This window comes from Balaenoptera ricei, chromosome 15 (assembly GCF_028023285.1).
Source record: "Balaenoptera ricei isolate mBalRic1 chromosome 15, mBalRic1.hap2, whole genome shotgun sequence".
Lineage (NCBI taxonomy): Eukaryota > Metazoa > Chordata > Mammalia > Artiodactyla > Balaenopteridae > Balaenoptera > Balaenoptera ricei.
In genome coordinates this window covers 30,940,021-30,963,587 of record NC_082653.1, presented here as the reverse complement: position 1 = coordinate 30,963,587, position 23,567 = coordinate 30,940,021, and the positions used below count along the sequence as shown (strand labels likewise).

Genomic DNA, 23,567 nt, shown 5'->3' with positions numbered 1-23,567 from the left:
GCTACAGCCCAGGCCCTGACCAGGGTGAGGGGCAACATGTATATCTAAGTGTTGCCTAGGCTTGAGTGGGAGGGGTCTTCAATGCACCTGCCTGGGGGTGGGTTTGAGCAAGCTGGGCCTTGCACTGCTTTGGGGTTAAAACTTTTGGGTCAGTTGGCTGGGACAGGAGGGAGGGAGCCAACAGTCCCTGGAGGGCCAAATTAAACTATAGGCACCTGGGAACTAGGCTTATCAAGGACCATTAAAGAAGATCCCTGCAGGAGAGGGGTCGGAGGGCAGAAAGAAAGGAGTGTTGGGGCAGCTCCTGTGGTCCAGGTTGGAGTTTGTAGGGGCATACGGGGCATCTCTTGTATGGTGCCTTAAGAGGGAGTCCTCTAGGCCTTTCAGTGATTGGCATTTCCAATCCTGGTGGCTATCCTTGGGAACAGTGTCAGGATGGAGGTGAAATTGCTGGGGACACATTGCACCCCCAAGAGGTTAGCCACTCCCTGTGTGGTACCGTCTAGAGCCCCCCTGCCCCCATCCAAAGGTGAGGACAGGCCCTCTGCTGATCCTACCCCACCTTTCTCTTCAGGGCCAGCTCACCCCTCCCAGGCCCTTTGTCACTGAGGCCCTCAGGCCCCAGTGGTTCCAGTGAGGGGAGGGCCTGAGCTTGAGCAGGCCAGCAGCTCTGGGCCCCAAACCGGTTTTCCCACCTCTACTGAGGCTGGCACATCACCCATGTGGTTCCCTGCCCCCACCTCCTCACAGTTCCTCCTCTCTCCACCCTGGAATGTGGGGGCGGGGGAGGGGGGTTGCAGGCAGTTATCCAAGTCATCTTTTTAAACAAGAAAGTGGAATGACTTTCCCTTCTGTACCTCTGACTCTAAGGGATTCCCTCCAGGCCTTGAAGGCTTCAGAACTAAGTGAAAGCAAAAAAGCAGTTGGGATTCCCAGCCCCGACCCTGGCCCCCATCCAGTCCCCATCTGAGCCCTGGAGGATGAGACAAGGAAGCCCAGCCTACCCCCTGGCCTGCTCTGGAGTAAATATGTGGGAGCAGTAGCCTTCTCACCAGGTGCCCCTGGCCAATCCAAGGCCCTCACCTCAAATACCAACAAGGCAAATACTTCCATTTGTCTCTTGCCAACAAGAACACCTCTTTTGCTGGAACTGAGATTATCTCATTAATGATAACACCAACTGACATTAGACATTAATAGGGCTCTTGCTGTGTGCCAGGCTCTATGCTAAGTACTTTAGATGCTCACAAAGCCCCTATGAAGTAGGTAAAACCATGAGAAAACACAGAACAGAAAGGTTCAGTAATGTGCCCAAAGCCAAACCACTAGTCTGTGGCAGAAGCAAGCTGTCTCCCCAGGCTGACTCTAGAAGTGCCCCTTTACTAAGGAATTCCTAACCCTAACCATATTCCTAAAGGAATTGGTTACTGACTCAGTTTCTAACCCATGGAAGAATAGCTCTTGGAGATGAGGGATGTGGAAGTGTCTACAGGAGCTCTTGAAGCTCCTGTACCTATAACTCCTGTTCCCCCAGTCCCCAAATACAGGTCTTATGTAAATATCCTTCCCATTCTCCCTATTACTCCTTAGGGACGGTAGGTGAGAACCATCCCCATTTCACGAAGGAGGAAATAGGGTTAAGGACTATAAATGACCTGCCCAAGACACTGGCCTTGAGCTCTGATGCTCTCCCTGGGAGTCTGGGTTACATATAAAATGCCTCACTGGGACACTACTTGGCGGGTGGGGGGCAGTGGTGTGGGGATGGCCCTGTGAGCACAGAGCTTTGAGGAGGGACCTAGCAAGGAGGCACTGTCACCCAGCCTACCACACAGTCCAGATGCGAAGCAGCTGGTGATTAACAGTGGACCCCCAGATAAAGCTGACACTGGGATGCTGCCTTCACTTGGGACTGATTGCTAAAGGACCCTGGAGGAGTTTCCTTGTCCTGAGGATACTGATGCAGGGGTTCTAGAGGCCTGGTTGGCTTTGGCAGTTCCCAGAGTGGGCCAATGTCTGGTGAGCAGTTGGCAGAGGTGATTTCTTTTTGGGAGGTGGACAAGACAAACCGCCTTTTCAAAGCTGGGGCCTGAGAGGAGGTAGCGGGAGGGGGGAAACTACAACTCCCAGAAGCCCTTGCTCCCCAGCGAGTCGAGCATGGTTGCCATGGTTTCAGAAAACAATATGGCCGCTCCCAGCTGGGAAGTGAGTCTGGGTTAGAGAGGCTGAGGAGGATCTGCGCGGCGGCAGTGGCGATAGAGGAAGCTCTTGAGGGGTCGTGAGGTTGGACCTGGACGCTGCACAGCTGGAACGGCCTGACCTTTCTGAGGGCGCCAATGGCGGGCAGCGTGGACGAGGAAGCGCTGCACCAACTGTACCTGTGGGTAGACAACATCCCTCTGTCCCGGCCCAAGCGAAATCTCTCCCGGGACTTCAGTGACGGAGGTGTGCGCTCCAGCGTGTGCGTGTGTGTGTGTGTGTGTGTGTGTGACAGACGTGTGAGCTCCAGCGTGTGTGTGTGTGTCCGCGTGCGCGCCTGGGTGTGTTCTGTATGTCCTATGTCCTTGTGTGTCTACGCGTTCTGTCCTGTATGTACGGGTGTACGGGGTGTGTGTGCATACATGTCTCTTGTGCTTGTGTGCTTGTGGCGGCGGAGGTGGGGGTGGGTTGGTGGGAGGGGTGTCTGACTATCTCCTAGGACCTCAGTTGTAGAAGTGTGCATCTTGGGTATGTGGGCATGTGTGTGTCCATATTATGTATACATGTTCTATCCTTTATGCATGTGGTGTGTGTGTGTGTGTGTGTGTGTGTGTGTGTGTCTGAATCTGAGTCTGTGACTCCCTCCTGGGACTTTAATGACTAAGATGCGTTCTGTGTATGTATTTGTACATCTGTGTGTGTGTGCATGCCTATTCCTGTATTCTGTATATCTGTCTTGTGGGAGTCTGAGCATGTGTTTGGTCATATGTGTGTTGACATGTTCTGTCCTGTATGTATGAGTGGGGATGTTGTGTGCATATGTTTCTTTGTGATTGTGTAGGTGTGTGTCGAAGACTGTCTCCTGGGATTTTAATAACAGAAGTATGCATCTCTCTATGTGTATATTGGTGCATATGTGACACTTTGTGCTTCTGTGTGTGTGTGTTGGTGACTGTCTCTTAGAACTCCAGTGATAGAAGTATGTGTCTGTGTATGTGTTTCTGCATCTCTGTGTCATTTTGTGTGTGTGTGTGTGTGTGTATTTATGTCAATTCCTAGGGTGAGGCCCCAGCCTCCTGAAGGGTTCTCTTTGAGACTCATAGAGGACCAGAGCCCTTAGTTTTTATATCCCCCGAGTTAATGGCAAAGGAATGCAACTCCTCTGGGGTGTGTTGGAATTTTTGTCTCTGGCTGATCACTGATCTTGCTTTCTTACCTCACCTCCATATCATCCTTACCCCTTTCCATATCTCCACCTCTCCATTTGGCCCCACCACTCTGCAAACCCTGATTCTCCCATCCCACCCATTCCTTCTCCCTCCCCTTTCTTCCTTACCCATCTCTACAACTTCCATGTCTGCTCCCACCCCCTATCCCTCAGTCCTGGTTGCAGAGGTCATCAAGTTTTACTTCCCCAAGATGGTGGAGATGCACAATTATGTTCCTGCTAACTCTCTCCAGCAGAAGCTGAGCAACTGGGGTCACCTGAACAGGTAGCAGAATACCTGGGCACACTAGTGGGATCTCCAGCCCCTACCCTGGGATCCCAAGAAGGGCTGCCCAGCCCCTCCACCTCCTGTGGTCTCCACAGTCCAGGCTGGTGGCTGGCTGGGAAGGGACAATGCAGACAGAATCTGTCTGGTAACAAAATCAAGGGACTCTTCTTTTGGGGAGGTGACAAGGACCCTCGAGACATATAAACACTGGGCTCAGGTTGGGTGCCCTTCCATTCCCCCAGGGCTGTGCACTGAAGGGCTGCAACTGCTGCACCCCTTTCCATCCCCCAACCCTTCACTTCATCCCCCCCAGGAGCCAGTCCACCATCCCTGTGTCTGCCCCCCAGGAAGGTGCTGAACAAGTTGAGCTTCTCTGTACCAGCTGACGTGATGCGCAAGATCGCACAGTGTGCCCCAGGCGTGGTGGAGCTGGTGCTCATTCCACTGAGGCAGTGCCTGGAGGAGCAGCAGAGGCGCAGGAAGCATGGCACCAGCTCCTTACAGGTGCCACCACACCAGTTTCTTGCACTGCTCTGGGGGAGGTTCCCAGGCAGCAGAACGCTCTGCCTCAGCAATAAGTGTGGGAGAAGGGTGCCTGGCTAAAGGGAGCCTGGCGGGGGTGGGGTGCTCTTTGGGGGTGGGCAGCCTGAGCTCACAGCAGACCTTGGGGGTTCTTTCAGGAGCTGGCTCCCCAGGATGGCACTGACTACATGGATGTGGGTAAAGTGGCCTTCACTTTTCTTCCCTCCCAGGAGGAGCTTTCCTCCTGTCCTTCCATCCTGTGGGGGAAGGGTTGCGGGTGTGGGGAGGTGGAAGACAGGAAAACAGGGCTCCATCAGGATTACTCCTACACTTGCCTTGTCTCAGGTTTGTCCCAGAAGGCCCGAGGGGAAGGTGCTCCAGACCCCCAGGGAGGGGGGCAGCTCAGGTAAGGAAACTGGGAGCTCCTGACCTCACCAAGCCTGGTAATCTCCCTATGCACATGGCTAGGAGGTGAGGGTGAGGGTTGCACCTGGAAAGGTAGGGAAGTCAGGGACGGGTGGGGGACCGTGGCGGGGAGAGAAGGTCTGGTCGAGGGACACTGGAAGGGTGAGGGTGGGGCCCAAGATCCAAGCCTGGGCTAAGCTGCTTCTCACCCCAGGGTGGGCCGGCTGCCTGTGCCCCGGCCTCTGGGGTATAGCCAGGCGCTGCAGGGCGACCGAAGCTTCGTCCTCCAGATTGCTGAAAAGGAGCAGGAGCTGTTGGCCTCGCAGGAGACTGTGCAGGTGAGGGCGCACTGGGAAGGCGCTGGGTGATTGGGGCCTGGAAAGACAGGGGCGGGGGCAGCAGGCCACAGGGCTTGATCTCTGTGGGGCTTCTCCCAGGTCCTGCAGATGAAGGTGAGACGCTTGGAGCACCTGCTCCAGCTCAAGAACGTGCTCATCGAAGATCTCTCCCGGCGGCTCCAGCAGGCAGAGCGTAAGCAGCGGTGAGCCAGCTGGTCCAATGAGCCTCCTGGGACAAGAGCGCCTCCCCTCTCTTGGGGTGTGAGTGAGCATGGGGGGCGGTGGGACAGGAACCCTCCAAGCTGAGCCCCGTGACTGAGCCACTTCCTTCCACTCCATCCGGGTCAGGAGAATGGACTGCTTTCCAGAACCTAGAAGCCACATGCAGAGACCTGGCATGCACCCCAAAGCAGTGCCTGACACCAGAGGGGGTTCTGCCTTGGTGCTCCCTGTGCTGGGCCTTGGGGGGGTGGTCCCCCAGCTCGGTCCGCACCCCTAGAACCTGCTCCCTGCCCAGCTCTGATGACAGCAGCGTCTCCATCCAGGCTAGTCCTCTGTACCCTGGGCCAAAGGGGAAGCTGCCCCAGACAGCTGAGGGGCTTCCTTGCCCCTCCTGGGCACTCACCTGGGACCCAACTGGAGGCTGGAAAGTGCAACAGCTGAAGAGAAAGGGGTGAGGAGTGAGCTCAGCCAGGAGTGGGGAAGACATGGGCTGTGCCTGTTCCAATTGCCCTCCCCTCACACGGGTTATGTTAAGAATGTCTGGGTTGCCCCCATTAAAGGTATGCTCTCCTTCCTGTGCCTGCCTTCTGTTCTCTGAGGGCAGTGATTTCCTGTCCCCCTTGTGTTACCCCCCACCCCTTAAGTGAAAGAGCCTTGTGGGCCCAGAGTGGGTCTCAACTCGTGGGTAGCTGGGCCCTGAAGTGGCCACTGCTTGGTAGGTTGATGATACCACCAGGGGTTAGGTCTTGTGCACTAGGACAGCCTGACTTCTAACTCTGGCCTTAGACTGACCCCCAAACCTATCCTCACAGTGTCCTCCAACCCTGTCCAAACCCAACCACAAACCCAGGCTTCAGATTCTCACCAAATGTAGCCACATAGTCACCCTCAACCCTGCTTATGGACTCACCCCTAAACCTGTCCTCTGTATGACTCCCAACCCTGCCCACAGACTGACCCCAAGTTCTGTGGACCAAGGCCAAGCTTGACTCCCAACCCTGACCAAGATACCTTGGCCTTTGGTGCCATAAGCCTTTGGTGCCAGGCTGGAATTGAGTCCATGTTGTTAGATCTTCTGATATTTCAAAAGAGGAACAAGAAGAAGCAGAGGAGGAGGAAGAGGAAGAATAAGAATTTTTTTTTTTTAATTGTGGAGGCTCCGCTATGACTGGGTCTCCTTGGAGTTTTTATTTATTTATTTATTTATTTATTTATTTTTGGCTGTGTTGGGTCTTCGTTTCTGTGCAAGGGCTTTCTCTAGTTGCGGCGAGCGGGGGCCACTCTTCATCGTGGTGCGCAGGCCTCTCACTATCGTGGCCTCTCTTGTTGCGGAGCACAGGCTCCAGACGCGCAGGCTCAGCAGTTGTGGCTCACGGGCCTAGTTGCTCCGCGGCATGTGGAATCTTCCCAGACCAGGGCTCGAACCCGTGTTCCCTGCATTAGCAGGCAGATTCTCAACCACTGCGCCACCAGGGAAGCCCAAGAATAAGAATTTTTTAAAGCCCCATGTGGATTAAACAAAATACATCTATAGCTCACTCTGGGTGCACTGCCTGCCACCTTTAGAGCTTGAGGAATAGAATAGACATGTGAATACAACTGTGGGGGAGGCATACCGGGGCACATGGAATGGTGGGTTGGGTAATAAGAAAGCATCTGGCAAGAGTGGATGGGCTGGGATCAGAATGTATAAATCTCCCAATGACCATGCTGGAGACAGGATCTCAAACGTCAGAGTGTGCACGCATCACCCAAAATGATGCTAAAAAGTTTGAGGCTCTTCTGGAGACAGTCCCAGAGCACAGAGCGCTTTGGAGCAGGGGAGGATTCAATGGTAACAATAGCTCATCAAGATTAATTTGCCGACAGTGTGTTCACCAGAGACCAGAAGATAGGTTAGGGGCCACAGGGATCCAGCGGAGGGTAGGAGCCTTGGGGGCTCCCCAAAGGCAGTGACCCCGCTCTTTCTGAAAGGAAGCTGGCCTTAAGCCGCCCATACCATCTCTCTCCTAGTTATGTTGGAAGAAGGGACCGTTCCCCGCGGGTACTTTATTTTTTTATTTTTATTTATTTATTTATTTTTTTAGTGCTTTACCATTTACAAATCTTTCACATACATTCCATTTGACCCTCACAACAACCCTGTGAGGTAGGCAGCACAGATATTATTCCCATTTAACAGATGAGGAAAGTGAATCTCAGAGCAATTAACTGATGTGCCCAAGGTTCTACAATTAGTAAATAATTTGTATTCATATCAGTCTTTGGCCTAAAAATTCAGCACCCCACCTCCCCTCATACTTGCCTACCTACTTCACAGGGATAATGAAGATAAAATGAATTCAAGGCTAGAAAAATACTTTGAGGGGAAAAAAGCACTATATAATTATACCTGCAAACTATAATTTTCCACGATATATGGCTCATTCCCCTTCTCGTCCCAGCTTGTGCGTGAACCCAGAATTTTATATTGCCTCTGTTCTGTGTTCAGCTAAGCAACAAGTAAGGCAGGGGAACAGTGTGATTCTCTTTAAAGTTATATAAATTACAATCAGGATAACTGCTATTATAGCAAGTTGAAAAACAACACAGAAAGGCCAATGTGCAACTGGGACCCACGGAAGCACACAGGAAAGCAAGGCAACATTATCAGATAGGGCATGATTGCATAGAAGGAAACGTGGTGTCAGAGTTCACACTGGCACACACACAGTTATCTAAGGCAAAGTGGTGGCAAAGAAGAGTCATTTGTTCCGCATTATATAAACAAGAGCAGAAGATTCATGAGACCCCATGCAACAGTATCTTATGTCACACAGATCTCTCCAGCTGCCTACAGAGAATATAAACAACACTGTCATCTTCATTTTAAAGAATGACTGTACCTGTGTTCATATCCTGAACTAAACCAAGGAATAGCTCCATGCTAAACTTCCTCGGCTAAAATACAACCAGTACCATCATTCCTAGTCAGACTAATAAACAGAATGTCTTTTAAGGTAATGAATTAGATGGCTGTGTTTAGATTTTTTTTCAGGATTCCCTTTTGATTCTCCTGCTTTTAAGACCCAAAGAAAGTTATATTGAGTTTTTATTGGTGATTCTAAGTATATGTGTTTATAACAGTTAAAGTGTGATAGGTGAATTTAACATATTAAAAGAGTGCTATAGCATCTGTTCGGAAAAGATTATATACTATACAAACTATTCAAGTCATACAAAACCATTTTTCAGTGTCTTTTCAACTGAGAAGAATCCTATTCAGCACGCTTCTCCTCCCGAGGTGGTTCATACTGAGCAAGCTTTGTTTTCAGTTTTTTATTTTCTTCTACAATAGCTTCATATTTCTCTTTCATTTCTGCCAATTCTAGGCGAAGCAGCTCTATTTCTGGATTTTCTGGGGTAGCAGCTCCTAAGTGATGCTTTAAAAAATCCAAAGCACTATTAGGTTTCTCTGGTTCTTCATATAAGGCTACCAAAACCTTGGTCAGCGTGTCCAGCACCCCCGACTTCTCCAAGTACCTCCGGAACTGCTCGCGCTTCGAGTCGGCGGCTTTGTAATGGGCCATAGTGACAGCCCCCCGCGGGTACTTTAGGGACCCTGTTCCAGCCAGCGAAATCGGGAGGGGTTGTTGTTCAAGGACCTGCAGGCGCAGCAGCGGCTAGAACCCTTAAAGATTCGAGGGCTACGTTTCTGCTCCCAGACTCTGTGCAGGCGCCCACATCCCACCCCAGGTCGCTGAACTAGGCACATCCCCCTGCCACTGCGACCGCCTCCGTGGAGATCGAGAGCAGAGGCTGCGGTCCCCGGCAGCTCCTGCACAGGTTCTCCCAAACCCCACCCCGCGGGCCTTCTTTGTTCTGATTCTTATCCGGGCCGGCAGGGCACTCAGAACGCGTCTCAGGTCCTCACAGGAGCGCTTCCTCCGAGGCAGAGGGATGGGACGTAAGGGGAAGATGCCGAAACCCGGGGATCGCAGAGCGGGAAGAATGCAGGGTTCCTCCGCTCCCGGACAGGACCTAGCGATGCCCGTATCGACTGCCAATGCGGGCTTGGAAGTCTCGGAAGAAAGGCGACTTTCAGGTGCCCCACCTAGCTCTGAGCCCCACCTTACGGCCGCTCAAGGGGACAGAGCCCAGGGGACGCCCCTTCCAACTTGGGCGGAGACAGGAGGTGCAAACCCCCAGGCTGAAAGTGGACACGCGTAAGACCTATTAAAGGCGCTTCTTCCTTCTCTCGCTTCTGCGGTATCCTGCCGCCTGGCCACAGAGAGCGCCCCGGCTGAGTTCATCGCGAGAACTTGCCGGGCCCCGGGGCGTGGGCTCGCACGGCGCAGCCGCAGGGGCTCCTGCAGGTGACGCAGAGGCGCAACGCCCGTTGGCGGTTCTTTGGGGCCCGCTTAGTGGTCCGAAGTGCCCTCGCCCCACCCCTTCGGTCGACCAATGGGCGGAGGCGGGGGGTGTGCCCTTGAGGCGGGCGGCAGCGGCGTAGGGTTCTCTCTTCGGGTTCTGCGCTGAGATCCTGCTGCTGCCGCCACCGCCACGGCTGCCGCCACCGCCACGGCTGCCGGCACCGCCACGGCTGCCGCCACCGCCACAGCTGCCGCCGCCGCTGCCGCGGTCGTCCCTGCCCGTCCTGGCCTCGGGGTGCTCCCCGCACGGTGAGACTGCTCTTCCTTCCGCCACCTCCCGGTTCCGCCCCGCTCGCGGAGATCCCATCCCAGCGGAGCCGCTGTTCTGGGTAGTCGGTGCCTGCGACCCCATCCGGCTGGGGCTGTAGGGTTCCGCTGTCGGGCCCGGGACGGGGAGGGCTCCCTGGCATGTGAGCTGGGGAGATGTCAGGCCCCAGGGCCGCAGGTGACCGTTAGGTGGTAGAGCTGGAGTGTTTTCCGCGGGGCGCTGTCGGGGGCACGTGTGACACAGTGAGGGCGGGGGCCTAATGGGGTCAGCGCCGTCAGCAACTCCGCGCCCCGCCCCCCATTGTCATCGCCTCAATGTGTGACCTTGGACGAGTAGCCTCTGAACCTCGCGTGGCTCGACACCTTCAGGGACGGCCGTGATGTCGGGGAGTACGGGCTCCCGAGACTACAGCGTCAGCAGAGATGAGGGTGGGGACGGCACAGGATTATGAGGGACAGAGCCGACGCCTCGCAGCCCGGGAGGAGTGTGATGGGGGGGGGGTGTCCAGACTCTGTCCCCTTAGAAGATGAGGATGGGGTGGGGATGGGGGCGCCACACACACGGGGATGGAGGCGGGAGAGGGTACAGATTCCTATACCCAGGCCCCTGATGTCTCTGGGAGCTTGGCCACCACCTCCCCTTTGTCACAGAGCAGGAAAAGTTCGTTTAGGTTCTGGACCAGTGTTCCTGTTAGTGAACAGGAACCCTGGTGGACTGAGAAGGGTGGGCTTGGGTTGCCTTTCATCTTGAATCTTCGCCTTGGGAAGTGTGGGTAGGGCGTTTCTCTGCTCAGGGAGCTGAAGAAGCTCCACCTGCAGCTGTGCAGCTGTCACCCGCTGGACCTGGCCTGGCCTCTACTAATTGGGACCTGGGTGGGGCAGGCAGTCCGGAGGCTAGAGGGGTCTGAGCAGCCTCTAGCTGGGGGCCTGAGAGGTTGTGGGGAGGAGATGCTGGGGAGAGGAGGGCAGCACTTCTTGGGGAGAAAGGAGGGTGTGAGATGGTGGGGGTCCCTTCCTCAGTTCACCCCTGCTCCACCCATTCTTTTTTTTTTTTTTAATCAATTTATTTATTTATTTATGGTTGCCTTGGGTCTTCGTTGCTGTGCGCGGACTTTCTCTAGTTGCGGTGAGTGGGGGCTACTCTGTCGTTGCGGTGTGCGGGCTTCTCATTGACGTGGCTTCTCTTGTTGCGGAGCACCGGCTCTAGGTGTGTGGGCTTCAGTAGTTGTGGCATGCGGGCTCAGTAGTTGTGGCTCACCGGCTCTAGAGCGCTGGCTCAGTAGTTGTGGCGCGCTGGCTTAGTTGCTCTGTGGCATGTGGGATCTTCCCCGACCAGGGCTCGAACCCGTGTCCCCTGCATTGGCAGGCGGATTCTTAACCACTGGGCCACCAGGGAAGCCCTCCACCCGTTTTCAAGAGAGAAAACACCCATACTTATTCTTGCAACTTTGGCCTGCTGGAGGGAGGAGGAAATGGAGTCATATCCAGTCTGAGTTGATGTAAAACTGTCACAACCACTCCTGACCTCCAGCCTTTCCTTTCCAGGCCTTGTTCTAGGTATGTGGGCCCAGTCCTATGTCAGGTCCTGGAGTCAGCAGGTTAGTGTGGCCTCTGTGGGTGCTCTTTTTACATGCTTGAGCTTTGATGAGAGGCTTCTGCGGGACTGAGTGCTTAAGCCAGGACTGAGTCCTAGGCTGGGGTGGGGAGGGTGGAAGATTGTAGAGTTCCTGGCTCAAAGTCCTTGAACAGGTTGAGAATGGAGATTAGGAATGAATGAGAAACGAGGCCCCAAGAAGCATGTTCCTAGCCACAAAGCAGAGGACAAGCTGGGGCTGGTCCTACGATGCCTGGGGTTTGGGGACTGCAGAGAGGTGCTGTGGGGATGCAGCTGTGAGGTATAGGGCAAGAGGGTGGCAGGTTCTGGAGCTCCACTTTGCCATGGACAGACTGTCTTTGACCCTCCCTCCAGCCTTGGGCCCCAGTGTGGGACAGCCTGGAGTAGCAGCTAGCACTCTGTGTGCAGGGCAGGAATCTAAGGGGCTGAGAACTCTGGGTTCCTGTGTAACTGTCCATCCGTCCATTTGCCCAGCTGCCATTTCCCTGTTCTGCTCCTTGTGCCAGAGGTGCCACTGGGCCTGGCTGAGCCCTGCCCTGGGTAGGATAACCTCGAAGCAGCCTTTCTCTCTAAAGCTGAGAGGGATCTGAGCTGGGAGCTCTGTTTCCCAGAGAGAAGGTTCCGCTAGTTTCCCTGAGATTAACTGAGAGCTGAAGGAGTCCCCAAAGGCCCTTGTTCCAGCTTCCCAGCCCTCCCCATCCTGTGACTCTCTGTGGTACCACCCCTGACCTGTTGACAGCCCATCTAAAGGTGGGGGTGTCTTTTTTTTCGCTGGAGTGGGCTGTATATTCTTCACATCTTCTTTATGAGTCCTTCTGGTTGTAGGGCATAGTGGGCTCCCAGCAGTCTGCTCTCTGGCAATCCCTGGAGACCTGGTGGGGAGGGGAAGGCAGGATGAAGGAAGGGAGAGGGAGGCCCCTCAGCCCTTGAGCTGTTTTTCTTTTTTTTTTTTTAATAATTTATTTTTGGCTGCGTTGGGTCTTCATTGCTGCGCGTGGGCTTTCTCTAGTTGTGGCGAGTGGGGGCTAGTCTTGAGGTGCACAGGCTTCTCAGCGCGGTGGCTTTTCTTGTTGTGGAACCCGGGCTTTAGGCGCACGGGCTTCGGGAGTTGTGGCTCGCGGGCTCTAGAGCGCAGGCTCAGTAGTTGTCGCACAGGGGCTTAGTTGCTCTGCGGCATGTGGGATCTTCCCGGACCAGGGCTTGAACCCATGTCCCCTGCATTGAAAGGTGGATTCTTAACCATTGCACCACCAGGGAAGTCCCTTAAGCTGTTTTCTGAGAAGACTGAAGTCGCTGTGGCCCACCCTGAGGGCCATTCCTGACTGTTCCAGGATTGGCCTGAAGTGCCTCTTTGATGCTGAAATTGCTGTTGCTTCAGAAACCAGTCCTTTGGGGGATTTGTTCTGCAAAGGTGGGGGTGGAGTGGGGAGCACTGTCACAGAGCTTTAGGCACCAGCTGCACCAAACCCACTGAGGAAGAGGCCACTGCTTATTTCTGTGTTGCAGATGAGGAAACTGAGGCACAGAGACACGGAGTAACTTTGCCATGAAGCCTGAATTTAAATCATGGTCTTGACCGTGTCCCTGCTGCCTCTTGGGGGCTGTGCCACTTGGGCCACGATGAAGACTTGGCTGGCACAGGAGGAGGCCTGGGGTTTCAAGGGGATCAAGTGGTTCCCTATGGACACAGCTGCCGCAAGAGGAGGCCCGATGCCATCTCCTCCCGATTCTGATGAAGAATTGTGCATGGACGAGAGTCTGGCTCACAGGGGACAGCGACTAGAGAGGCTTTCTGCTGGGAAAGGAGCTTTTTCCAGTCTTCTCTGGGCCCCTGAAGTCACTTGCCTCCTCGCTCTGCGTTCTCATTGCCCAAGGGTTACAAGGCAGTGCCTGAGTGCTTGCTCTGTCCTGAGCTCTGGGCAGTGCAAGAGATGCAGGTCCTTCCCTCAGTGGATCTTCCATTTCAAGGTTGAGGGGGCAGGTAACAGCTGATTGTGGCCAGGCTAGAAGATGCCCATCGGGGGGCCCCACTCTGAGATGGGGGGAAGGGAGTGCCCTCCAGGGCAGGGGTTGGCTTAAAGAGTGAGGTGGGGCGTTCCTCTTCTGAGAGCCTCTGGGCCCTGGTGCCACATCTGCCTAGAGGGCCCAGCTGAGGCCCATGCTTGGGCTCCACTTAGTTTGGTCATTCATTCATTTAACAAATATAAACTAAACACAGCTGCTCCCTGTCAGGTGCTGGGCTTGGTGCTGGGAACACAGCGTTTGGCAAAAACACAGTCACCGCCCTTGTAAGGTGGGGGACATAGATATCAAATGATCCCAGAAGTGAGAAAGGGGATCCTTTTTGAAGATTTTCAGGTCTATCCTGGGATGGGCGGTGGTGGGATGGGGTTGTGCTACCTTGAAAAATGTCCTCTGGAGCTGAGACCCAGGCTGGGGTGTGGGTGGGGGGCAGGATTGTTCCAGGCAGAGGGGATGGCCTGGGTTAAAGCAGGCAGGCAGGCAACAGTCAATGGACTGGGGAGGAAGACAGGGATGGGACCCTGTGTGTACTGGGGTTTTATGAAGTGAAGAGAGTTTTATGAAGAGCCTCAGGAGCCTTTGCTTACCAGCCACTGTTTAAGAGTTTCATCCAGGCTTCCCAGGAAATGCCCTGGGAAATGGGGGCATCTTGTCATTTCCCCTGGCTGCAGAGGTGTGGCTGGAGCAGCCTCTGCCCAAGGTAGGAGGAGGGTCCCCTTGCTCTGGGCCCCTTGCTCTTGGCCATGTTTCACACGCTCTGAGTCCACAGCTTCAGGGGGTGGCTGGAGTGGGTAGGGTAGGGCAGGTCTCTCTCCAGGGGCCAGGCTCTCTGGGACAGCTGAGCATTCCAGGGCTCAGGGGCTGCCCTTCTGGGAGTGACCCCAGAGTACTCACCTGGGGCTGTTTCTGCCCTGGCCGCTCCTGCATTCCTGAGACCCAAGCCTTGCCTTTCCCTGTACCTCCTGAGGGCTCGTATGCGGGCTCCTGGTACCCAGGCTGTTTGCCCTGCCCTTGAGGCCAGGCTTGGGCCTAGGTGGACTTCTCTTGCATTGGGAAGTAGGGAGGGAGGTGAGGCCTGCTCTCAGGGCAGCTCGGCACCTGGGGGGCCTCGAGGTCATGCCCTCCACAGGCCCAACTCTGAGGCCACCCCAAGTTGGCTAGTCTCTTCATTCCCTGGACTAGCCAACGTCGTTCACTTATCTCTACTTTAGTGTGTATCTCTGACCAATATGGACATACTTCTCTACGTAATCCAATTCCATTATCGCACCTAACTGATCAGCTTTTATTTCTTAATGTCATCTAAGATCCAGTCCCACTCATTCACATTTCCCAATTATCCCCTAAATGTCTCTTTTTATAGATAGTTAGAAATCCCCTACCCCATTTATTTTTCTTCTTGAAACTGACGTGGTGGAAAAAAAGAGGTCAGTTTTCCCATTCTTGGTCTCTTTGTGTGTTAATTTAGAAGAGCGGTTGGCAAACTTTTTCTGTGAAGGGCCAGATAGTAAATATTATAGACTTTGCAGGCTATGTGGCCTCTGTAGCAACTACTCAAAGTAGTTTTGCTTTAGTGCAAAAGCAGTTTTAGGGAATTCCCTGGCGGTCCAGTGGTTAGGACCCAGCACTTTCACTGCCAGGCCCAGGTTCAATCCCTGGTCTGGGAACTAAGATCCCACAAGCCGCATGGCAAGGCAAAACAAACAAACAAATAAGTAAAACAGAAGCAATTTTAGACAACACGTAAACAAATGAGCACGGTTGTGTGCCAGTAAAACTTTACAAAAAACAGTGGCGGCCTCCACAGGCTGTAGTTGGCCCATCCCCTATCTAGAACAACCTCCCTCCTTTTTCTTCTTAACAGTTTGGAAAAAAATTAGGTCAATTGTCCTGTAGAATATCCTGCCTTCTGGGTTTGTCTCCTTGCTTTCTCGTGGAGTCATTTAATTTATTCTGCTGGCCTCTGTGTTTTTGGTAAGCTGAAGTTGGAGTTCTAGGGGCTTGTTAGATGCAGGTTAGACATTTGGGGCGGGGCTGCCCTGTTAGCAATGCTGTGACTTGGTGCCGCGTCACATCAGTAGGCATCAGTGTGTCCAGTTTTCCCACTCTGAGAGGAGATTGACTAATGCAAGACTGGCTGATGTCACATCCCTCCATTGCAAACTCGTTCCCTTTAACCCTAGGTCATCTGTCAGTGGCACTTGTGCATATGTGAGCATCCATTTCAACCTTTGCCTTACTGGTCTAGCACCCACTGATTAGTGTTGCTCCTAGCATTTGTGTTTTGGGGGTTGCAGAATTATTTAGCAGTTGGTCATTCCTTTGTTAAAGAAGAGCTGTCCTTTAACCACCAGGGCAAGTTGGTTATAGGAAAGGCCAAGAGACAGGCTGAATTAGTTCTCTATATTGCCAGTTTTCAGTAGAGAGGGCACTGCTACTGTCAGTAGTGACAAATGAGGATTTGGGTTTGTTTGTTTTGCTTTCTCCCATTTTTTGTAATCTCTGTGAATGCTCTGATTTTATGTAATTCCATCTGTTTCCATCAGTTGCACTTATTATTCTTTTTGATGCTGAGATGGTCTCAGCCCAGTCTTTCAGAGGCCTGGCTGCTCACACAGGCTTCCTGGAGGCGCCTCCCACAGTCTCTGCCCTGAGGCTGCCCTTGGGGAGCTGAGCTGGGAGGCCAGCCGGATTGTAGTCAAGCCAGAGTCTGAATGGTGGGTTTCGATGGACGGCAACCCCTTCATGGGTATCTGTTCTGTATATGGCCCTGACCAATCACTCGGAGGGAAAGCTCTGAGGACATGTTTTATTATGTGAGTCCCCATATTTGCCCCCCTCCAAGCATACTGTTAACTCTGACCTGGATCCACTTGTGCAACGTGAATATTGTGGTCTCTGGATGTAGGATGGTACAGCCTGTGTGTCTGGGATGGGCCAACCCTTGGGTTACCAGCACCAGAACTGACCCTTGGAAAGTGCCAGTGAAGTCCCCTTCCTTTGCTGGTTGCCTCTTCCCACCAGCCTCAGGTGGGCTGGGCACAAGAGGCTTGTGCTGGTGCTTTGGCACCCAGAAGCTGCAGCTCAGTACATGCTGGCCAGGCCCTGGGTCAGTAGCGTGTCAGGCAAGGGTGAGGGCTCTTGGTGAATGTGGGGAGTGGGTGGAGGAGTGGGGGGGCAGAAGCCCCCTCTGCTAGGGGGTGCAGGTACCACTTGGGCTACTGAGAGCAGCAGGGGTTTGGGTCCTTCCTAAAGGGAACTCTCTGCTCTCCCCTAGCCACAGGCCCATTGGTGACCCTGACCCCTGCCCTCCCCACTCCCCATGCATCAGGCTTCTGCTGGTGTCCCTGGAGCATGGGAAGCTGCTGAGCTTGACCGGTGGTGTCTGGCAGGAGCTGCGTGTCTCACTCTGTGGCAGGGAGGGCGTCCATGGCTGCAGCCAACAAGGGTGAGTGCCTGCCTGGTCTGGCGGGGTTTGTAGCGTCTTCCAGCGGGCCCTGGTGGGAAGGGGCATTGCTGCATGTGGGGCCTGCGTTGGCTGTGAGTGTGTGTGTGTGTCTGTCTGAATGTGAGGTACTAATTACATTACACCAGTGTTTGTTCTGGGGACACCCAAGCCAAACCTGGGGACCCCTCCTGGCTCCATGGTGTGCTGGTCTTTGGAGGTGTGTGCCTTCATGGCCCCATGTTCCAGCCTCCCTGTTCCACTGTGGGGGTTGGGGAGCACAGGGGGCTTTGGGTGAGCACTGAGGCTGCTGAGGTGGGTAGGGCCACAGCAGGTTGTGGAAAGGAATTTGGGTTTCATTCAGAGTTCAGAAGTGCTCATAGAAGGTTTTAGGCAAGAGAGGCCTGGTAGGATATATGAGGGTCAAGTCTGGGGGGCTCAGCGGGGAATGTGAAAATGCCAGGCTGGCCCCCTGGCCCTCCACTGAGTGTGCAAGAACCCAGGCAAGGGCTGGCCCAGGCCCTCCCACCAAAAGGACTCTGGGTAGGGCTCTTGGGAGCCCTAGGGGCTGTGGGGGTCAGAGAGGATTGGGGTCATGCTCTTGGCAAGATGGGCCTCTTTCAGCCTTAGCCTCCCCCGGCGCAGGCCCTCAGCCCAGTTCCCACTGCTCTGCCTGCCTTAACTCCCTGACTTCCTGGCCTTGGAGAACCTGACCCAATTGGAGACAGCCGCGGGCCATGTGAGGAGTTAAGCAGAGGAGGGAAAGGCGTCTCTGGGAGGGGTCCTGGAGGCTCCCCTGGGTTCTTCCTTCTTACCTGCCAGTGATCAGTGATGAGGTTTAGAGGCAGCTGCGGCCCCTCCTAGGAGGGCTGAGTGTGGTTTTTGACCCTGTTTGTTTCTCCCACTCCCAGGCAGGTCCCATAGAGCCCATTCCTGTCTCTGCCCTTCTCCTCTCTCAAGTTGGGTCAGCAGGAGGGGCAGGCAGGGGGCCTCAGGTACTGACAGACCTGGAAGAGGAGGTCCCAGAGATGGGGCGCTTGGCACTGTGAAGGAGAGCATGGGGCAGGGTATCCTGAGGACTGGGGCTGAGTCCTGCACTGCTTGGTGTTTGGAGTCGGGAGGACTGTCTCTTCCCTGTCAGCCCCATTCCCTCTATTAGCTAATCCCTGAATCCCCCCCCAAACCCTCTCTCAGGATGAGTATTTTCTGTGGGAGGACTGAGCAGGTAGGGGCAGGTGGGAGCCTCAAGCCTTATCATCGCCACTGTCCAGTAGGATGTGGCCTAGCCCAGCAGTGGATGCTGGATTATGTGAAGGGTAGTCGCAGAGGGCAGGGAGGTGACACGGTGGAGTAGTTTACTGGGATAGGTGAAGGCAACAGCCCCGGTAGCCCTCTCCCACTCTCTTCGTAGGCAATAAGCCCAGAGTCCGGAGTATCCGCTTTGCGACAGGCCATGATGCAGAAGGCTCCCAGAGCCACGTCCACTTTGATGAGAAGCTGCATGACTCTGTGGTCATGGTCACCCAAGAGAGCGACAGCAGCTTTCTGGTCAAGGTATGTGTGCATCTCCCCCGCCACCCCCGCCATCATCAGCCTTATTCCCTCTGTCTTCTCCCTGGCCCTGCCTGGCTTCCTGAGCCTGTTCCATTTCCTCTAAGTTGGCTCCATAGGCACATCTTTGTCCTTCCCTGGGCTTTGGTTTCCCCGTCTGTAAAATGGGAAGTGTGAGACTGTGATAAGATGAGTGCACTTAGGACAGGGGTCCACAACCCTCAGGCCACGGACCATTACTGGTCCGTGGCCTGTTAGGAACCAGGCCGCACAGCAGGGGGTGAGCAGCAGGCGAGTGAGCGAAGCTTCATCTGTACTTACAGCTACTCCCCATTGCTCGCATTACCTTCTGAGCTCCACCTCCTGTCAGATGTGGCGGCATTAGATTCTCATTGGAGTGGGAACCCTACTGTGAACTGCGCATACGAGGGATCTAGGTTGCACGCTCCTTATGAGAATCTAATACCTGATGATCTGAGGTGGAGCTGAGGTGGTGATGCTAGTGCTGGGGAGCGGCTGCAAATACAGATTATCATTAGCAGAGAGGTTTGACTGCACAGAGACCATAATAAATCAGTTGCTTGCAGACTCATATCAAAACCCTATCAGCAAGTGGCAAGTGAAAACAAGCTCAGGGCTCCCACTGATTCTGCATTATGGTGAGTTGTATAATTATTTCATTATATATTACAGTGTAATAATAATAGAAATAAAGTGCACAATAAATGTAATGCACTTGAATCATCCCGAAACCATACCCACCCCACCCCCACCCCCTGGTCCGTGGAAAAATTGTCTTCCACGAAACCGGCCCCTGGTGCCAAAAAGGTTGGGGACCACTGACTTAGGATATTACTTGAATGGGAGTGGAGCTTTTGTTATCATCGGCATCACCCCAACCATTGCAATTGGAAGGCAGGTGTCAAGGCTGTGGTATCACAGGCCTGGGTTCAGGTCCAGGCCTGCTATTCTGACTCTGACCTTGGGCAGGTCACCTCAGTTTCCCTTCTCTGAAGTAGAGACAATTTATACCCCAAAGAGTTGGAAATGGAAGGATGTATGTATGTCACTCAGGCGTGAGGCTAATTATGCTGATAACAAGGTGTGACTTTATTTACTTTTCTTTGCCAAACCTCTGGGTGATTTAGGCTCTTTGCAGCAGTATTTATCACCCCCATGTTTTTCCCCTCTCCTCCTCTCTGAGTGGCCACAGCTCATACACTCTTGGCTCCTCTACTGCTGGGACACACACAGCTGGATCCCACATCCACTTTGGAGGGGCAGGAGGAAGTCTCTGGAGGGGATGGATTGGAGGGAAACAGGGTGAGGCCCTCAGGTTGGACAATAAATCAGGGCTCCAGAGTTGAGCCCTGGAGGGCATGGCGGTGAGGATGCGGATGGTGTCTGGTTTATTGAGACCACCCTGAGGAGGGGCCCAGAGTCATACCTGTTTGCCCAACTCTAAAACCCTTGCTCTTCCTCCAAGAGCTGACAACTTCCCCAAGGGAATAAACATAATTAACCCAAACTTTCAAAAATAGCTCCTTGCCTCCCATTGCAAAATCCATTCATGTAATTAGAGAAAATCTGGAAGATAGAGAAAACTATAAAGAAATTTAAAAGTACCCGCAATCATACTATCCAGAAATAACTACGGTTAATATTTTGATGTGTGTTATTCCAGTTTCTTTTTTAGCTTTGTTTCCAAAAATGAAAAACTGGTATCACAGTGTACGCACTGTGTTTTGCTTGCTTCTGTTGTGAACCATCTCCTGGTGGTTTCCACGAGATTTTACAACTGCCTGGTATTCCACTATATGTATCATCATTGATTTAGCTGGTTCCCTATTCCTGGTGTTACAGTTTTGTACTGTTATAAATAGGGCAGTGATGAGTATTTTTTTTTTTGCACATCTCTGAGTATTTCCCCTGGAAAATTCTGCAAATGATACAGCTGGATCACAGGGTCACCATTGGCAGGTACAGCCAGAAAGCCCTCTTGAGAGGTGTGCCCTCTACCAGCAGAGTGTGGGGGCCACAGGGACTGAGCTTTATCATGCAGTGACATCATCTGATCTCATTGAAAGGCTAATTGCTCCCCCAAAGGACAGGGCCATCCATTTCCTGAAACTGAACAGGAGAGTATGTGCCCATGTGAGCTGTGGATACAGCATGCACCCCTGCACCTCCTGGACTGGCACTCCAGTTAGCCTACCTGCCCAACAGCCACCCTGGCCTGTGACCCTTCACATGACTGGAGTTTCCAAGGATGGCCAAGCTCTGTGTATGAACAACAGAAATTGCTCGGGCTGTGAATCAGGGCTTTTGGACACAGTGAGCCTTTGAGTGGGCAGGCAGGAATCCATGTTCATGTGCCAGCAGGGTGGGCCGGAGCCCAGGTTCCATGGCTGGTGCCAGTCCTGTGGGCCAGCTTTGGACTGACACAGCTGGTCTAGTGTCTGTTTTTCTAATTCTATCCCATCCTCCATCTTGTGCTATCTGTGTTGCCTGGTGGCCCCACCATGACTAGAGGACCAAAGTCCCTGGGCTATTGGCTCTGGCCACATGCTGGTAGTGGTGGGAGCAGGTGGATGGCCTGTGTCGTGGGGCTTTGAGCCTCCCATGTGGGCAATGGCTGGTGCTTTGCTGTGTGCCACGTGTGGCAGCAGTAGCCAAGAGGTCCAGGGAGGACTATACCCTGACCACACTGTGGCCTTCAGCCAGTCATTTCCTAGCTTCCATTTCATCATCTATAAAATGGCCACCGAGGAACTTCAGGGCTCATGAGACATGCTGAGGAGTGTGTGGGCCAAGCTGTAGGGATGGGGTCCTTGGAGAAAGGGCCTGGAGCTACCCGGCCAGGGGTGTGGACCAACTAGAGTGATGGAGGGAGTCAGGCTCCCCTGGGATTGTCAAGGAAGCAAGTGTAGGGCCCCACAGGATCATCAGTGGCACAACCTGGGTGGGCCCTGGGGGAGACTGTAAGTGAAGGTGCCTCCTTCCCCCACCCCTCCTGCTGCAGGTTGGCTTCCTGAAGATCCTGCACAGGTATGAGATTACCTTCACTCTGCCCCCAGTGCGCAGGCTGAGCAAGGAGGTCCGAGAGGCGCCTGTCCCCAGCCTGCACCTCAAGCTCCTCAGCGTCATGCCCATCCCAGAAGGTGCGTACCCTGCTTGGCATGCTGGAAGCCTGCCCTCCTCCAGCAGGGCCTGGGTGTGAGTGGGAGTGAGAGCATGGGGTACTTCCTTCCCCCATCTAGGGCTGATGGGCAGCTCAGCAATCAGCGGACGTGATGCCTCTTTATGGTCTTGCAGTGTGGCACCTTGGCAGGTCCCATGCCCCAGGCCTCACTCCCTGGACAGAAGTCCATGGGCTCACACAGTTGGCCTATGTCTGCTCATCGCCTGATAGTTACCTTAATGGGACGATGGGAGCCACTGAGGAACTGGCTCTGGGCCTCTAGCCCTCCCTCTGCCTGTACCTCAGGAAAAAGCTACTGGAACCTCAGGGACTCTGGGCAGCTACCTCCCAGCACCCGCCAGACCTGGGCTTGGGCTTGGGGCTGCTTCTCTATACCCTACCAGCTTCAGTGCACCCCCCTTCTCCCAAAGGCTAGGGTATCAGTTTCACCATGTACCGAAGCCCCAGCTTCAGTTTCATTTCCCCCTACCTCCGCCTAATGACCTCACCCTTAAGTGGATTGAGCAAGCCCCCTCAGGCCTCTTGCCACCAGATCTGCTCAAGCCCTGCCCTGCCCTCCTTTCCCCTCCCCATCACCCTCTCTCCCTGCCTGCCTTTTTGGGGAATCCCACCTCTTGGAAGCCTGAGTTTGACCTCTGGCCTGGAGGCAGAGGCATGTAGAGCTCAATGAAGAATGGGAAGCTCCTGAGGCCTGTGCGCCCAGCCCTGGGGGTAGGGTCCTGGGCCATCCTTGCTCCTCTGGAGGTCTTGGTGGTGGGTGGGGACCAGTGAGTGCTGGGGGGTGGGGGCGGGAGGCCGCAGAGGTGCTGATCGCCCGGGCAGGTTACAGCATCAAGTGTGAGTACTCAGCGCACAAGGAGGGCGTCCTCAAGGAGGAGATGCTGCTAGCCTGCGAAGGTGGCACCGGCACCTGCGTGCGCGTGATGGTGCAGGCACGCGTCATGGGTGAGAGCTCGAGGCCCGGGTCTGGCTAGAGGAGGGAGGCACCAACTTGGCTGCAAGGAGTTTCCACCCTCCTTGAGTCTGAAAAAGGGATCCTTGTCCCGGCCCATCCCCAACCTCCTTGGTGGGTGCCTTTCTCCCCATCCCCTAGCAGAGCCAGGAGGGAAGGTAGAGGAGTCCCCTTGGAGTAGGTGGGGCCAGGGTCCAGCCTGGCATACTGACTTGTCACCTGCCTTGCAGACCGACACCACGGCACACCCATGCTGCTAGATGGTGTCAAGTGCGTGGGTGCTGAGCTAGAATACGACTCAGAGCACAGTGACTGGCACGGCTTCGACTGAGGCCCTCGCCCCCACCTGCCTCGGGGCCTCTCAGCCTTAAACCCCCCTCGTCTCCCCAAATGCTGCGTGATGATGTAGCTTCCTCACCCTTCCCAGGGATGGGCATGGAGGTGGAGGGTCCAAGGGCCTTCAAGCTGGAGCCTCACCCACACCTCTCACCTCATTTGTGCCACCTCCCTGCCTCTCCAGCATCCTCCTCTCCCACTTCCTCCTCTCTGTGTGCCTCAGTCTCCTGCTGGAAGAAATGGGTTGAGCCCCCAAGGAGGCTCTCTGAGGAGGGATGGAGAGGGCCTGGGGTGGGTTCTACCCACCCCCCTACCCCAAGCCATAGGGGCTCTAGCCAGGGCCTAGGAGAGGAGGGAGCTGGCTCTGTGGTGTAGCTGCCCCCATTACTGCTGCTGCTGTCTTGCTTTAGCCACCTCTCCTGTCCCCTCCCTCTTTCCCACTGCCGTCCATGGTGAGGAGGAGGGAGGTGCAGTTCCCAATCCTTACCCCCCAGGTCTGTGTTACTTGGTTTTTAAACAACTGGTTGGGATAAAACCCTAAAGAAATAAAACTTCCAGTGGATACCAGAGGCCAGCAGGATTT

General features: G+C 54.3%; 3 protein-coding genes across 8 annotated transcripts; 2 read left to right on the top strand and 1 right to left on the bottom strand.

Annotated features, from left to right (window-relative positions):
* Positions 1 to 35: 35 nt before the first annotated feature.
* SPEF1 (sperm flagellar 1) lies at positions 36 to 5,755 on the top strand. Of its 5 annotated transcripts, none has more exons than XM_059897103.1 (8): positions 36 to 2,445; positions 3,593 to 3,692; positions 4,043 to 4,199; positions 4,376 to 4,415; positions 4,563 to 4,623; positions 4,837 to 4,960; positions 5,060 to 5,163; positions 5,309 to 5,755. In XM_059897103.1, exons 1-8 carry the CDS (start codon positions 2,337 to 2,339, stop codon positions 5,457 to 5,459), a joined length of 846 nt encoding a protein of 281 aa, XP_059753086.1. In that variant the 5' UTR covers positions 36 to 2,336; the 3' UTR covers positions 5,460 to 5,755. The 5 variants fall into 5 exon arrangements, with proteins under 5 accessions (XP_059753086.1, XP_059753085.1, XP_059753083.1 ...); XM_059897102.1 differs by having other exon boundaries at positions 3,581 to 3,692; positions 5,069 to 5,163; XM_059897100.1 differs by having other exon boundaries at positions 3,581 to 3,692.
* A 2,505-nt stretch (positions 5,756 to 8,260) lies between these two features.
* LOC132348686 (c-Myc-binding protein) lies at positions 8,261 to 9,477 on the bottom strand. The gene has a single exon (XM_059896469.1). It carries the CDS (start codon positions 8,749 to 8,751, stop codon positions 8,440 to 8,442), a length of 312 nt encoding a protein of 103 aa, XP_059752452.1. The 5' UTR covers positions 8,752 to 9,477; the 3' UTR covers positions 8,261 to 8,439.
* A 275-nt stretch (positions 9,478 to 9,752) lies between these two features.
* ADISSP (adipose secreted signaling protein) lies at positions 9,753 to 23,551 on the top strand. Of its 2 annotated transcripts, none has more exons than XM_059898731.1 (6): positions 9,753 to 9,843; positions 16,776 to 16,946; positions 18,355 to 18,497; positions 21,517 to 21,655; positions 22,519 to 22,641; positions 22,879 to 23,551. In XM_059898731.1, exons 2-6 carry the CDS (start codon positions 16,928 to 16,930, stop codon positions 22,977 to 22,979), a joined length of 525 nt encoding a protein of 174 aa, XP_059754714.1. In that variant the 5' UTR covers positions 9,753 to 9,843; positions 16,776 to 16,927; the 3' UTR covers positions 22,980 to 23,551. The 2 variants fall into 2 exon arrangements, with proteins under 2 accessions (XP_059754714.1, XP_059754715.1); XM_059898732.1 differs by having other exon boundaries at positions 9,755 to 9,843; positions 16,830 to 16,946.
* Positions 23,552 to 23,567: the final 16 nt, after the last annotated feature.

Coding starts and splice junctions, on each gene's coding strand:
- SPEF1 (XM_059897100.1), top strand. CDS start 2,337: ATGGCGGGCAGCGTGGACGAGGAAGCGCTGCACCAACTGTACCTGTGG. Junction 4,416..4,562: donor CACTGACTACATGGATGTGG/GTAAAGTGGCCT, acceptor GCCTTGTCTCAG/GTTTGTCCCAGAAGGCCCGA. Junction 4,961..5,059: donor CCTCGCAGGAGACTGTGCAG/GTGAGGGCGCAC, acceptor GGCTTCTCCCAG/GTCCTGCAGATGAAGGTGAG.
- LOC132348686 (XM_059896469.1), bottom strand. CDS start 8,751: ATGGCCCATTACAAAGCCGCCGACTCGAAGCGCGAGCAGTTCCGGAGG.
- ADISSP (XM_059898731.1), top strand. Junction 18,498..21,516: donor ACAGCAGCTTTCTGGTCAAG/GTATGTGTGCAT, acceptor CTCCTGCTGCAG/GTTGGCTTCCTGAAGATCCT. Junction 22,642..22,878: donor GGTGCAGGCACGCGTCATGG/GTGAGAGCTCGA, acceptor CCTGCCTTGCAG/ACCGACACCACGGCACACCC.